The sequence below is a fragment of the Scyliorhinus canicula genome, chromosome 3, assembly GCF_902713615.1.
Source record: "Scyliorhinus canicula chromosome 3, sScyCan1.1, whole genome shotgun sequence".
NCBI lineage: Eukaryota > Metazoa > Chordata > Chondrichthyes > Carcharhiniformes > Scyliorhinidae > Scyliorhinus > Scyliorhinus canicula.
Window position 1 is genome coordinate 148,899,431 of NC_052148.1, and position 16,145 is coordinate 148,915,575.

The window sequence follows — 16,145 nt, forward strand, 5'->3', positions numbered from 1 at the left end:
TGGAGACTCAATTCAGGGTTGTTGGCAGATAGAGGGTTTTGTGATAAAGTGCGGGCTGTGATTAAAGATTGTGTAGGATTGAACCAAAATGGGGAGGTATAAGCGGCCACATTGTGGGAAACACTAAAAGTGGTGGTCTGAAGGGAGGTTATCTCGTTCAAGGCACATGCAGGTAGGGAAAGGAGGGAGGCGTAGGAGCGTTTAATGAATGAGATAGTTGAGGTAGATAGGGAGTACTCGAGGACGTGGGCGAGGAGGAAAAGATTGCAGAGGCAATTTGCTACGTTGACGACAGGGAGGGCGGTAGGACAGCTGCGCAGGGCAAGGGCGGTGCAGTATGAATATGGGGAGAAGGTGAGTTGAATGTTAGCGCATCAGCTACGGAGGCAGGCCATTCCCAGAGAAATATTGAGGATATGGACTGAGGCAGGGGAGATGGTGTCAAAGCCGGGTAAGATAAATCAGGTGTTTGGGGATTATTATAAGGAGCTGTACAGAGCGGATACAGGCGATGAAGAGGGGGGCATGGGGCGGTTTTTAAACAGACTGGAGTTTGCACAGTTGGAGGAAGAGAAGAGGCAGGCACTTGAGAAACCTTTCGGGTTGAGGGAGATATTGGACAGTATAAGGGGTATGAAGTTGCGGAAGTTGTCCAGCGGAACTTTATAAGGAGAGTGCGACGGACCTGGCTCCTTGAGGGCGTTTAACAAGGCATTAGAGAAAGGAGAGCTGGTGGAGACGATGACGTAGCAGCAATCACATTGACACCAATAAAGGGGAAGGACCCGTTGGAGTGTGGGGCATATAGGCCCATATCACTGCTAAATACGGATGTGAAAGGGCTGGCTAAGTTGGTGGCGGGAAGGACGGAAGCTCGTGTCCCGGGGATGGTTGCAGAGGATAAGACAGGCTTTGTAAAGGATAGGCAGCTCTCCATTAATATAAGGAGGCTGTTAAATGTGATCATGACTCCGTTGAGAGTTCAGGTACCGGAGGTAGTGATGTCCATGGATGCGGAGAAGGCATTCGACCGGGTGGAGTGGCGGTACCTGTTTACGGTCCTGGGATGGTTCAGGTTTGTGCCGAAGTTTGTGGCATGGGTGCACCTGTTATATGCGGCACCGGTGGCGAGTGTATGGACCAATGAAATGGGTTCACAAAACTTTGAACTGCACAGGGGGACAAGGCAAGGGTGCCAGCTGTCACCCTTGATGTTGATGTTTGCCCTGGCTATAGAGCCTCTGCTAATGGCTCTTAGGGAGTCGTCAGAGTGGCAGGCAAGGGATTACGAGGGGACGTAGGGAACATTGGGTGTCGCTATATGCGGATGACCTGCTATTGTATGTGTTGGTCCCGCTGGAGAGCTTGCGGAAGATCACAGGGTCTGTTGGGGTGTTTGGGACATTCTCGGGATATAAATTAAACGTAGAGAAAAGTGACGTGTTTGTGGTGAACAAGCTGGGTCGGCGAGCCAAGCTTGGGGGGGGGGGGTTGCCATTCAAGGTGGCCAGAGACATGTTTAGATGCCTAGGGATTCAGGGAGCGAGAGAATGGGCGATGCTGCATAACTGGAATCTAACAAAGCTGGTGGAGGAGGTCAGGGAGGATCTGATGAGGTGGGACACGCTGTATTTGACTCTGGCAGGGAGGGTCCGAGTGATGAAGATGAATGTTTCCAAGATGCCTGTTCACCTCCGATCTTTGTACCGAAGGTCTTCCGAAAACTAGATATGATCATATCAGACTTTGTGTGGGCAGGGAAAGTGCCAACAGTTAAACGGACCCTGTTACAGAGGCAGAAGGGAGGCTTGGCATTGCCGAACCTGCTGCATTATTACTGGGCAGCGAACGTGGAGAAGGTGAGGCGGTGGGGGTAGAAGAAGGGGCAGATGGAGGAAGAATCCTGTAGGGGGTCCAGCCTAAGGGCTATGGTGACAGTGGCATTGCCAATGGTGCCAAGAAAATACGCGGAGAGCCCAGTGGTACAGTCAATAATAAAGGTCTGGAACCAGCTGAGGAGGCATTTCAGGATAGAAGGGATGTTGGTGTTGACGCTGCTATGTGAAAACCACAGATTCAAGGTGGGGGGGGGAGGGGGTAAACGGTATATAGGAAGTGGAGAGAAGTGGGCCTGGTTAAGGTGAGGTATCTGTACTTGGAGGAGGGGTGTGCCAGTATTGAGGAACTGAAAGAGAGGGTAGAGCACCCAAGAGGAAGTGAGTTCAGGTACCTGCAGGTAAGGGACTTTGCGTGGAAGGTTTGGAAAGAGTTCCCCAGGTTACCAAGGAGCCTGTTGAAGCAATTGCTGCTTCCGGATGTGGAAGGGGAGGGTAGGATGGGAGACATATACAGGTGGTTGGCGAGCAAGGAGGTGAGAAGGTGGTGAAGATTAAGGGGAAGTGGGTGGGGGAGCTGGAAGGGGAGATAAACTGGGGAGTGTGGAGTGAAGCGCTACGAAGAGTGAATGCAACTTCCTCATGCGCGAGGTTGATACAATTCAAGGTGGTACACAGGGTACATATGACCCGGGCAACAATGAGTGGGTTCTTTCAGGGGGTGGCAGACGAGTGTGGGCAGGTACCAGCAAATCACGTGCTTATGTTCTGGGGCTGTGAAAAGTTGGATAGATTCTGCGCGGGAGTGTTCGGCGCTAACTGGGATAATGGGGGAGGAGATTGAGTCGGACCTTTTGGTGGCGATTTTTGGGATATTGGAGAAACCGGAGCTGATGGAGGGAAGGAAGGCCGATGTTCTGGCCTTTGCTTCTCTGATTGCCTGGCGAAGAACTTGACTGAAATAGCGGTCGGCAACACCACCCGGGGTAGCGGGCTGGCTGGGTCACTTATATGACTTTCTTAGGCTGGAAAAGATCAAATACAAATTATGGGGTTCAGTGGAGAGCTTCAAGGCAAGGTGGGGATTATTCCTGGTTGTGTTTGAGAAATTGATCGTCGCGGGGGGGGGTGGTGAAAAAGGGGAAACATTTTGGACAAAACTGTATAGTGTGTTGGGGACGTTGGTCCCCGATTTGTTTATGTTTTGTAACCTTTTATATAAGTTTGGAATAAAATACATTTAAAAAAAATTAACCTCCCTGCTCTTATATTTTATGCTTTGGTTAATAAAGGCAGGTATCCTATATGTGTTCCTAACCACCTTCTCTATCTGTCTTTTGTATTCAGGGATCTATGGACATGCACACCAAGGTCCCTTTGATCCTCTGTACTTCCTAGGGTCTGCCTATTTATTGTATATTCCCTTGCTTTTTAGTCCTCCCAAATTGCATTACCTCACACTCACACTTAGATTTCAAGAATCAGGAAGTCCTGTAAAAGTTGTTCAGGACTTTGGTGGGACTAGAACATTGTGAGCAGTTTTGATTTTCATAGAGTGGTCCTTGAGATGAGAGGATAGTTCTATGATGTGAGACTGAGTAAATTGTTCTAGATTCTCTGGTGTTTAGAATAATGAGAAGTAATCTCATTGAAATATACAACATTTTGAAGGCACCTGACTGAATAGGCAGGTGTTGTTTCCTCTGGCTGAGGAATCTAGGACACAGGCTCAGATTAAGGGGTCAATCATTTGTAACTGAGGCGAGGATAAGTTTCTTCACTCAAGAGGTTGGTATTGGAAATCTTTGGAATTCTCTCCCCGAGAGGTTGTGGATGTTCTATCATTGAGTATATTTAACTCTAAGACAAATTTTGGTCTCTTGGCGAATCAAGGGATAAAGGGAGCTGGCAGGAAAGTGGAGTTGAGGCAGAAGATTAGCCAAGAGATTGCATTGAATGGTGGACCAGGTTCAAGGGGCAATCATTGAATCCCTATAGTACAGAAGGAGGCCATTCAACCCGAAGGGTGGGTCCCACGCCCGGCCCTGGGCATTTATGTCCCATGGAACCCTTGATTAAGGGTGCAGTTCTATCCCCTTATCTGGGGAGATCATATTCATGTGAGGCCACGGAAACTCTGATGTTTCCGACCCTGTGGCGTCCAGTCCGGGTTATAACAAAACCAAAACAAAGGTTTGAGTCAGCTTGCCGTGAGGGAGGTGTGTTGCAAATGTAACCTTTGAGATCTGGCTACATTTTCATTTTAATTAAATTGGATAACTGCATAATAAAGTGATTTGATTCCTAATCAGTCTTGTGATTGTACACATAGTCAAGTTGCTGAGCTTTATATATTACCATAGAGAGGAGATGACTGAATGTCATCTTGACCCAACTCCCTGAGCAAATATCAGCATCAGAAAAATCGTGAAATTTTGCAACTCTGTGAGATTCTGAGTGAGGCTGATTTCTGTTGAGAGTCAGCCAATGGCGCGCTGCCTCTGCTGCCGCCAAACATATGGCAGGTTGTGTGGTAAATCCCACCTCATAATTGATAACGGGAATTGGCATGCTTGCAACTAGCACAGACTAGATAGGTAGCCAATTTTATTCCCTAAAGGACATCAGTGAGCCAGTTGTGTTTTGAGTTGTAGTTTTCATGATTATTTGTTCTGGCACTAGCCTGTGAGATACAAGATTTAGGTCAATAATGTCACAATTTTTTTGGGTCGAATTTAATGGACTCATTGTAGGTCATACACTGCCATACCTTTTCCACCAGTATGGAAAAAAAATCAATCTTAGTCCTAAATGACATAATTAAGTCAAATTTACAGAAGGCAGTTCATAGATTTTTAAAAATTCATTCACAGGATGTAAGCATTCTCTCCATTTCAGACTGCATTTAAGAGTCAACCACATTGCTGTAGATCTGGAGTCATGTGGGATTTTACAATAATCGACAATGTTTTCATTCCAGATTTTTATTGAATTCACATTTCACAATGTGCCATGGTGGGGTTTGAACTCGGGTGCCCAGATCTTGCCCTGGATCTCTGGATTACTAGTCCAGTGACAGTACCACTACACCATCACCTCCCCTATCTGCACTAGTAGCTTTGTATGGTAGATGATCTGGTAGCCCACTTGTTATAAAGCAGATAGTAAGGTGATTGGAATATAGCAGAATTTTGTTACCCTAGATTGCCAACCATTTAACATCCATTTCTGTTTTCTCGTGAGATTTTAATTGGTGGATGTAGATATCACCAGTTTGCAGTTAATTTTATTTCAATTAGGCACCAATAATGGCACTTGCCTTCTATCTTTATTAGTGTCACAAGTAGGCTTAACACTGCAATGAAGTTACTGTGAAAATCCCCTAGTCGCCACACTACAGCGCCTTTTCAGGTACACTGAGGGCGAATTCACTTAAGCACATCTTTCGGGACTTGTGGAAGGAAACCGGAGCACCTGGAGGAAACCCACACAGACACGGGGAGAATGTGCAGACTCCGCACAGACAGTGACCCAGCGGGGAATCGAACCTGGGTCCCTGGTGCTGTGAAGCAGTCCTAACCACTGTGCCACCGTGCCGCCCTCTGACATGCATCTTTTGCTGTTAAAGCACTTGGGGATATCTACAGTTGTGGAAGTATTACACAAATACAGTTTCCTTCTTTCAGGGAGGTTTGTGTGGGCATCTAAAGTTTGAAGTCCCATGTTGTAGTAGAAATATGAAGAAGTAGGTGTGACTGCTACAAAATGGTGATGTTCAATAAATATGTGTGATATACAATGGATGGAACAGGCTTTTAAATTGCAACAATTTACTTTTTCAAGTTAAATAAGTTTTATATGGTAATACTTTCAGGGTGAAGAATTTAAATTAGTTGGCACAATATTTTATCTTGTAAAGTGATTTTCTTGTGTTGTCTTTCTGTCTTGCTATCAAACAGTGGCTCGGAGGCACTCCTGTACCATTTAAATGAGCTAAAGGGAATGGCTATGTGGAAACAGAAATACCAACCTTTAGGTTTAGATGTGCCAGCCATAGAAGGTACATTCAAAATGATTTTAAGCTTTGAAATGTTGAATACCATTTACATTTTACAAAGTATCTGACCATTATGCCAAAACAATATTAATAAAATGTTGGTGGGGCAGCACGGTGGCACAGTGGTTAGCATTGCTGTCTACGGCGCTGAGGACCCGGGTTCGAATCCCGGCCCTGGGTCACTGTCTGTGTGGAGTTTGCACGTTCTCCCCGTGTCTGCGTGGGTTTCACCCCCACAACCCAAAGATGTGCAGGTTAGGTGGATTGGCCATGCTAAATTGCCCCTTAATTGGAAAAAATAATTGGGTACTCTAAATTTAAAAAACAAATAAAATAAAATGTTAGTGAGAATTAAAGAATTGCTTGACTTGAACATTGCTGAAAGAGAGACATGTTACCCAAGCTTTTCATCTTGCACTTATCCGGACAAACACAGGATCATCAAATTTAAAGCGATCACAATTTATACTACAGGAGAAAATCATGCTGATTGGTTGGCAAGTTGACCCTGATTGACTGCGGCATTACCACGGAGAAAGCAGTGGTGGCTATAGGCTCTGCAAGCTCCTAGATAATTCAGAAAAGCTTGAATATATTGCATATGTTTACAGAGAATAGGCCCCTATGTATGTTGACATACATTCATACACAGGGCCCCATTTTCTGCAAACAAAATTAATATGTTCAATCCTCGCCCCCTTTTTTAAATTACCCAGGAGCTTGCAAAGTCTATAGCCCCCATTGCTTTCCCCATGGTGATGCCTCGGGTAATCAGTCAACTTGCCAACCAATCAGCACGATTGGGGTCTATAGCCCCTGCTGCTTTCTCCATGGCAAAGCCTTGGTCAACTTGTCATCCAATAAGCACCATTTTCGTCTCTAGTACAAATTATTGTGATTGTTTGAAGTTTGGCATTCTTGCATTTGTCCTGATGAGTGCAAGATGGACAAGATTTGACAGCATGTCTCACTTTTCAGCAAAATTCCTGAAGTCTATTCAGAGCATTGTTTTCATAATATGTTTGACTCTTATCCAATTCTATTCTTATACAATTCATAGAATCATAGAATTTACAGTGCAGAATTCTGTTAAAGTATATATTCTTTATATTTTGAACATTGTGTGGATTGGACTAATTAATTTAATTTCAGTTGAAACACGTCCTTTAAGTGCTCTATTCTGGACTTTTACGAATTATAATAATGGGCTGTCATTTAGTTTATTGTTCTCATAACTGGCTGACTTTATTGCAGATATTGTTGATTCATTCTTGGCTTGAATTTAGGTATTTTTTATATGCCAGTAAAACACTGACCAAATTTTGCCTTATGAGACACAGAGACAGCCTGCTCATGGGACTTTGCCAGTGCTTCTCTCTTTATCCGTTTTATTATCACATGTTGCACTCTTGGGGCTAAAGCAACTTAGGATCACTTACTGTCCATTACAATCTCTTTTACACTCGCTCAGCACTTAATGGAAACTTGAGTTTAGGAATCAAGGTTGTAACTCCCTGGCTTGCTGTTTTTTGGTATGGCATATTAGAACAACACCAGAACAGCCTATGATTAACTTTGTGTGTTTTTCAGTACTTAACTTATGTAAATTATTTGTTTTCTTTCAAAGATGCTATAAATGCTGTGGGAACATTTATATTGAAAGCAAATGAATTGTTACAGTAAGTACAATGGAGGCAAGGAGTTGGGTAAGATATGATTTTTTTTGTGTGCTGAAATTGTTTCACCAGTGACCATTGAAAAGTACAATTGAGCAAGAATTGCAAGTGAGTGAGGAAATGTATGAAAACTGGGTGCCTTGAAAAGGTGGATACCTGTAGTTGAAAACCACAGTTCAGGCTGCAACAAATGTAGTGGATGGCATAATTAATGAGGACAGTACTGTAGGTAGAAGTACATTTAATTTGGTACTCTTCTTATCTTCACAAATGTAACTTATGTTTTAAAAAAGTTTCTGCTCATTGAAAATAAAATCTGCATAGCACCCCTCAGAAATTCCAACATTTCAAATTGAATGAAGACATTGATTCCTTCTCTGTCAATAAATAGTTTGAAATAACGTCGTTCTCTATTTTTTGTAATACTTCGATCTTTTATGAGTAATATTTCAATATTAAACTCTTGGTCTTGATTTTGCAGTCAGCAGAGAACAAATGGCACCAGCCATTCATTACACTTACCCATAGACTTACTATTTTTGACTGAAACTTGCAGTGAATAGAAATCCATTTTGGTGCTACATTCTCGAGAAGGGATCTTGGACCCATGTGAGCAGAGCAAGCCAGTCTGTTTACCCAGAACCAATCTGATTGAAAAGTCCTTATATTAGGCATGCAGATTCTGAACAAGGAAGTGCAAGTTAGAATACATAGAAAAATACAGCACAGAACAGGCCCTTCAGCCCACGATGTTGTGTCGAACTTTTGTCCTAGGTTAATCATAGATCATACAATTTTGGACACTAAGAGCAATTTATCATGGCCAATCCACCCAACCTGCACATCTTTGGATTGTGGGAGGAAACCGGAGCACCCGGAGGAAACCCACGCACACACTTGGAGGATGTGCAGACTCCGCACAGACACTGACCCAAGCCGGAATCGAACCTGGGACCCAGGAGCTGTGAAATAATCATGCTATCCACAATGCTACCGTGCTGCCCTTAAGAACAAATTAATCTACACTCCATTATTCTATCATAATCCATGTACCTATCCAATAGCCGCTTGAAGGTCCCTAACGTTTCCCACTCAACTACTTCCACAGGCAGTGCATTCCATGCCCCCACTACTCTCTGGGTAAAGAACCTACCTCTGACATCCCCCCCTATATCTTCCACCATTTACCTTAAACTTATGTCCCCTTGTAATGGTTTGTTCCACGCGGGGAAAAAGTCTCTGACTGTCTACTCTATCGATTCCCCTGATCATCTTATAAACCTCTATAAAGTCGCCCCTCATCCTTCTCCGTTCTAATGAGAAAAGGCCTAGCACCCTCAACCTTTCCTCTTAAAACCTACTCTCCATTCCAGGCAACATCCTGGTAAATCTCCTTTGCACCTTTTCCAAAGCTTTCACATCCTTCCTAAAATGAGGTGACGAGAACTGCACACAGTACTCCAAATGTGGCCTTACCAAGGTTTTGTACAGCTGCATCATCACCTCACGGCTCTTAAATTTAATCCCTCTACTAATGAACGCTAGCACACCATAGGCCTTCTTCACAGCTCTATCCACTTGAGTGGCAACTTTCAAAGATCTATGAACATAGACCACAAGATCTCTCTGCTCCTCTACATTGCCAAGAACCCTATCGTTAACCCTGTATTCCGCATTCATATTTGTCCTTCCAAAATGGACAACCTCACACTTGTCAGGGTTAAACTCCATCTGCCACTTCTCAGCCCAGCTCTGCATCCTATCTATGTCTCTTTGCAGCCGACAACAGCCCTCCTCACTATCCACAACTCCACCAATCTTCGTATCATCTGCAAATTTACTGACCCACCCTTCAACTCCCTCATCCAAGTCATTAATGAAAATCACAAACAGCAGAGGACCCAGAACTGATCCCTGCGGTACGCCACTGGTAACTGGGCTCCAGGCTGAATATTTGCCATCCACCACCACTTTCTGACTTCTATCGGTTAGCCAGTTCGTTATCCAACTGGCCAAATTTCCCACTATCCCATGCCTCCTTACTTTCTGCATAAGCCTACCATGGGGAACCTGATCAAATGCCTTACTAAAATCCATGTACACTACATCCACTGCTTTACCTTCATCCACATGCTTGGTCACCTCCTCAAAGAAGTCAATAAGACTTGTAAGGCAAGACCTACCCCTCACAAATCCGTGCTGACTATCCCTAATCAAGCAGTGTCTTTCCAGATGCTCAGAAATCCTATCCCTCAGTACCCTTTCCATTACTTTGCCTACCACTGAAGTAAGACTAACTGGCCTGTAATTCCCAGGGTTATCCCTATTCCCTTTTTTGAACAGTGGCACAACATTCGCCACTCTCCAATCCCCTGGTACCACCCCTGTTGACAGTGAGGACGAAAAGATCATTGCCAACGGCTCTGCAATTTCATTTCTTGCTTCCCATAGAATCCTTGGATATACCCCGTCAGGCCCGGGAGACTTGTCTATCCTCAAGTTTTTCAAAACGCCCAACACATCTTCCTTCCTAACAAGTATCTCCTCGAGCTTACCAGTCTGTTTCACACTGTCCTCTCCAACAACATGGCCCCTCTCGTTTGTAAATACTGAAGAAAAGTACTCGTTCAAGACCTCTCCTATCTCTTCAGACTCAATACACAATCTCCCGATACTGTCCTTGATCAGACCTACCCTCGCTCTAGTCATTCTCATATTTCTCACATATGTGTAAAAGGTCTTGTGGGTTTTCCTTGATCCTACCCGCCAAAGATTTTTCATGCCCTCTCTTAGCTCTCCTAATCCCTTTCTTCAGTTCCCTCCTGGCTATCTTGGGAGGGGACTGGCCCGCGATCGGTGCCCACCGATCGTCGGGCCGGTGTCTCAAGGGGACGCACTCTTTCCCCTCCGCCGCATGCGCATGCACGGCTGACGTCATTAGGCGCGCCGGCTGCGTCATTCTCGACGCGCTGGGCCTTGACGCCAGTGACAAGGCCCGGCGGCCGAGAATAACGGAGCGCTGCTCATAGCCCCCCGGGTGGGGATGAATCAGGTGAGAGGAGCGGCCTCCGAGACCATCGTGAAACTCGGCCGAGTTCACAACGGCCTTCTTGATTTTCCCGGGAGCGGAGAATTCCGCCCCCTGTGTCTGCGTGGGTTTCCTCCAGGTGCTCCGGTTTCCACCCACAAGTTCCAAACGATGTGCTGTTAGGTGAATTGGACATTCTGAATTCTCCCTCCATATACCCGAACAGACAATGGAGTGTGGCGACTAGGGAATTTTTGCAGTAACTTTGTTGCGGTGTTAATGTAAGCTTGCTTGTGAGAATAATAAAGATTATTATTATTATTGAAAGCAAACTCAAGAGAAGGTGAGATTCAGAGAGTGTTAAAAAAACAAAGGGAAAGTCAAAAATAATGATTAGCTTTTTAAAATCACCAACATTCATTAAAATCTGAAGGAACGAGACTCCACTTGAAAATGTTCATTTTTTGTGCTGGAAAGATAGTCGTTAAGACCACGTTGGTACACAATTGCTTACCCAGGGATGGGCGAGCCCCAACCTTTTCTGGCAAGTTTAGTTGGTCTGTATTATGTAAGTAACATGACTTTTTTGTCCTTTAGTGACTCAATGCTGGTTCTCTTGCCACAATATCATTATAGCAAAGCTTGTGTAGGAGTAGGGGAAAACTTTCCTGATTTTGCAGTTAACTGTACATATGTGGTCTCTGGAAGTTGCTGTCCAGTTTAATGCTGGTAGTCTCACTTAACTTTACTGCTAAATCTGAATAGCTAGCATTTAGGGACATTTACTTAAAAATCCAAATGAGGTGATGTTTAAAACTTAATAAATTTTAAAAGAAAAAGTTGGTCTGCTTTATTTTCCATTGTGCAGAGGTAGAGGGGAAATAGGCTTTCAAGGAAAGTGATGATACAGCTTCATTGATGAGGGAAAGGTGCATATCAATATGCTGGGGAGGCAATGACATTGCGATATTGTTATCGAATCATAGAATTTACAGTGCAGAAGGAGGACATTCGGCCCGTCGAGTCTGCACCGGCCCTCGGAAAGAGCACGCTACCTAAACCCACACCTCCACCCCACCCCTGTAACCCAGCAACCCCACCCACTGGACTAGTAATCCAGAGACCCAGGCTAATACTCAGGAGAGCCATGTTTGAATCCCACTGTGGCAGATGTTGAAATTTGAATTCAATAAAAAGTTATTAAAAGTTTAATGATGACCATGAAACCATTCTCTAATGCCCTGAAGGGAAGGAAAATGCCATACTGGTCTGGCCTACATGCAAATCCAGATCCAGACAATGTGGTTGACTCTTAAATTCCCTCTGAAGTGGCCTAGTAAGCCACTCAAGGCAATTAGGGATAGGCAATAAATGCTGGCCCAGTCAACGATGCCCACATCCCATGAACAAATTTTTAAAATGTATACCTTGCAGATGAGGTGCAGAAGGAGAAAAGATATCAGCATGCTTAGAAATGAGGGAAATTATTTTGTTAGTGTGTACTTCAATACCTGGGGTCTATCTTATAGACTGTTTAGAACAGTGCTCAGGAATGCTGAAAGCAGTGTTAGCAAAAGTCAAATGTGTGCATACATTTTGGGGACCTTTTCTGTCTTCCTACTAGTAAATGTTCCAATTTTGAAGTGGGGTGACTTTTGTAGCAGAAGGATTTGCACTACTGTTTTTCATGGAAAGAGGAATCTTAGTCCATTTCCCTCCGTGTGCATTTAAAGAAAGAAAATGTACATAGAAAGTGCCTTGGTAAGCTTGGAAGCTCCACATCATCCAGACTAATGTGAATTGTTACCTCTGAAGTAGATTGAACTCTCTCTACTCACTTCCCCACCCCAACAATAGTATTTCACTAAATTGAGTCATCGTAAAGGGTAAATAATTTTTTTAATAATTCCAAGTGTAGTTATGGTACATGGTTGTAGAATCGCCATTGAATCTCATTTTATGCAATTCCTCCCATTGCCTCCCCTCATTATATTTAATTGTCCATCTTTTATGGCTCAGAAGTGTGGAAAATTTGTTGCACTCTCCTCTGAACTTGAACCGTTATTATTACTATCCCTATTGAGTGGTGCTATACCATTTACGGAGCCAAGAGAATATTAATGTCATCTTGAATACAATTATTGCTAAAAAATTTGAGTTTTATATAAAGGTGGCCTGTTTTTTTTTCCAGAGTTATAGACAGTAGTATGAAAAGTTTCAAGGCATTTTTCCGATGGCTTTATGCAGGTGAGAAAAATCTCATTTACTTCACATTCTATTTATTTACCATCTTGTTGTTTTATGTTATTGTTTCAAATGTTGCTTCACTTGTACTTCCCTGACATAAATCCAGCTGAGAGTATTGAATGAAAGATGAGCTGTTAAGCATAAGAGTCTAATTCATCATTCAAAGTTAAGCATGTCATGTACATTGTCAGGGTGATTTAAAAGGAACTGTATCAGACACAGATATATTTAATGTTACTTAATGTAGAGTTGGAAATATGTTCACTTTGCTACCCTTCATCCTGATAGGAATTGTCAATCGAAGCAGAGCATGGTCAGCCATTGATAACAGATTTATCGTTAAAACCTATTTTGTGGAATTCTGTCCTGCCTAGTTAAATATGTACTAAGCTATCGGTTATCTCATGAAAAAACTTGATTCAGGGTCATCACTGTAAGAAGTCTTACAACACCAGGTTAAAGTCCAACATGACTTTAGTGTTTCAAACTAGCTTTCGGAGCACTGCTCCTTCCTCAGGTGAATGAAGAGGTATGTTGCAGAAACATATATATAGACAAATTCAAAGATGCCAGACAACGCTTAGAATGCGAGCATTGCAGGTAATTGAGTCTTTACAGATCCAGCGATAGAGGTAACCCCAGGTTAAAGAGGTGTGAATTGTCTCAAGCCAGGACATTTGGTAGGATTTCGCAAGCCCAGGCCAGATGGTGGGGGATGAATGTAATGCGACATGAATCCCAAGTCCCAGTTGAGGCCGTACTCATGTGTGTGGAACTTGGCTATAAGTTTCTGCTTGGCGATTCTGCGCTGTCACGGGTCCTGAAGGCCGCCTTGGAGAACGCTTACCCGGAGATCAGAGGCTGAATGCCCTTGACTGCTGAAGTGTTCCCCGACTGGAAGGGAACATTCCTGCCTGGTGATTGTCGCGCGATGTCCGTTCATTTGTTGTCGCAGCGTCTGCATGGTCTCACCAATGTACCACGCTTCGGGGCATCCTTTCCTGCAGCGTATGACATAGACAACGTTGGCCGAGTCGCACGAGTATGTACTGCGTACCTGGTGGGTGGTGTTCTCACGTGTAATGGTGGTATCCATGTCGATGATCTGGAACGTCTTGCAGAGATTGTCATGGCAGGGTTGTGTGGTGTTGTGGTCACTGTTCTGAAGGCTGGGTAGTTTGCTGCAAGCAATGGTTTGTTTGAGGTTGCGCGGTTGTTTGAAGGCAAGTAGTGGGAGTGTGGAGATGATCTTGGCAAGATGTTCATCTTCATCAATGACGTGTTGGAGGCTGCAAAGAAGATGATGTCGTTTCTCCGCTCCAGGAAAGTACTGGACGACAAAGGGTACTCTGTCGGTTGTGTCCCGTCGGTTGTGTCCCATGTTTGTCTTATGAGGGGGTCGGTGCGGTTTTTTGCTGTGGCGCATTGGAACTGTCGATCAGTGAGTCGAGCGCCATAACCCGTTCATACGGGGGCAACCTTCAGCGTCTGTAGATGTCTGTTACGCTCCTCCTCGTCTGAGCAGATCCTGTCTATACGGAGGGCTTGTCCATAGAGGATGGCTTCTTTAATGTGTTTAGGGTGGAAGCTGGAGAAGTGGAGAATCGTGAGGTTATCCATGGGCTTGTGGTAAAACGGTGCTGAGGTGATCGTCCTTAATGGAGACGAGTGTGTCCAAGAATGCAGTTGATTTTGGAGAGTAGTCCATGGTGAGTCTGATGGTGGGATGGAACTTATTGATGTCATTGTGTAGTCGTTTCAGTGATTCCTCGCCGTGGGTCCAAAGGGAAAAAATTTAATCAATGTATCTGGTGTATAATGTCGGTTGAAGGTCCTGTGCAGTGAGGTCTTAGTCAAACTTGTGCATGAAGATGTTGGCGTATTGAGGTGCGAATTTGGTCCCCATGGCTGTTCCGTGCGTCTGGATGAAGAACTTATCGAAGGTGAAGACGTTGTGATCCAGAATGAAGCGGATGAGTTGCAGAATTGCGCCTGGAGATTGGCAGTTGTCTGTGTTGAGTACTGAGGCTGTTGCAGCAATGCCGTTGTCATGGGGGACGTCCATTGTGACGAGGAATGTTCCTAGTTCAACTGGTCCATGGGTGCTGAGTTTCTGTAGGAAGTCCGTCGTGTCGCGACAGAAGCTGGGTGTACCTTGTACGATGGGTTTTAAGATGCCCTCAATGTAGCCAGAGAGGTTCTCGCCTGAAACGATAGGACAGCCTGGTGTGTTGGCCTTGTGTATTTTCGGGAGGCATAGAGATCTCGAATGCGGGGAGTACGTGGGATGAGAGCATGTAGGGTGCTCTGAAGGTCTGGTTCCAAGGTCTTGATCAGTCTGTTGAGTTGGCGGATATGTTCCTTGGTCGGATCTGCGGGTAAATGTCTATAGTATTCCTGGTTGTTGAGTTGGCCGTATACTTGTCGGTATCACTGACTAAAAATTGCTGAATGTTATTTATTTGGGCTTCCAGAGGGTATTAAGGTTCAATGCAAGCGACTAAAATTTTCAAATCTTCTCTCCACCTCCCATCCATTGGCTCTGTCTACACCTCCTGCTGCCTTGGGAAAGCGGGCAGCATAATCAAAGACCCCTCCCACCTGGGTATTCACTTTTCCAACCTCTCCCACTGGACAGGAGATACAATAGTCTGAGAACACGCACCAACAGATTGAAAAACAGTTTCTTCCCCGCTGTTACCAGACTCCTGAATGACCTTCTATGGACTGATCTGATCTCTTCAAACATCTTCTCTTCTGAGTAGTACTGCACTCCTGTATGCTTTATCCAAAGCCTGCGTCTATGTATTTACATTGTGTATTTATGTATGCCCGATGTTTTTTTTCATGTATGGAATGATTTGTCTGGACTGTATGCAGAACAATACTTTCCACTGCACCTCGGTACATGTGACAATAAAACAAAACCAATCCAGAGGACTGGAGGACACAGCTAATGTGGTGCCATTATTCAAGACGGGAACTAGAGACAAACCAGGAAATTATAGGCCAATGAGTCTAATTTCAGTGGTAGGAAAACTACTGGAAAAAATTCTGACGGACAGAATTAATCTCCACTTTGAGAGGCAATGATTAATCAAGGATAGTCAGCATTGTTTTGTCAAAGGGAGATCATGTCTTCCAAATTTGATTGAATTTTTTTGAAAAGTTGACTAGCTGTGCCGATGATGTAGTCTACATCAAATAAAGGCTTTTGACAAGGTCCCGGATGAGAGTCTGATGAAGAAGGTAGGTGCCCATGGGATCCAGGGCAATTTAGCAAACTGGATCCAAAACCTGCT

At 44.3% G+C, this 16,145-nt stretch overlaps 1 protein-coding gene across 3 annotated transcripts in view; it reads left to right on the top strand.

The window, feature by feature from the left end:
• Positions 1 to 16,145, top strand: part of anapc4 (anaphase promoting complex subunit 4) — a 115,808-nt gene that overhangs the window by 61,493 nt on the left and 38,170 nt on the right. For all 3 annotated transcript variants that reach the window (XM_038791465.1, XM_038791463.1, XM_038791462.1), the window contains exons 15-17: positions 5,795 to 5,895; positions 7,520 to 7,571; positions 12,788 to 12,843. In XM_038791465.1, the coding sequence (XP_038647393.1) occupies positions 5,795 to 5,895; positions 7,520 to 7,571; positions 12,788 to 12,843 (209 nt within the window). The remainder of the gene's footprint in view (positions 1 to 5,794; positions 5,896 to 7,519; positions 7,572 to 12,787; positions 12,844 to 16,145) is intronic.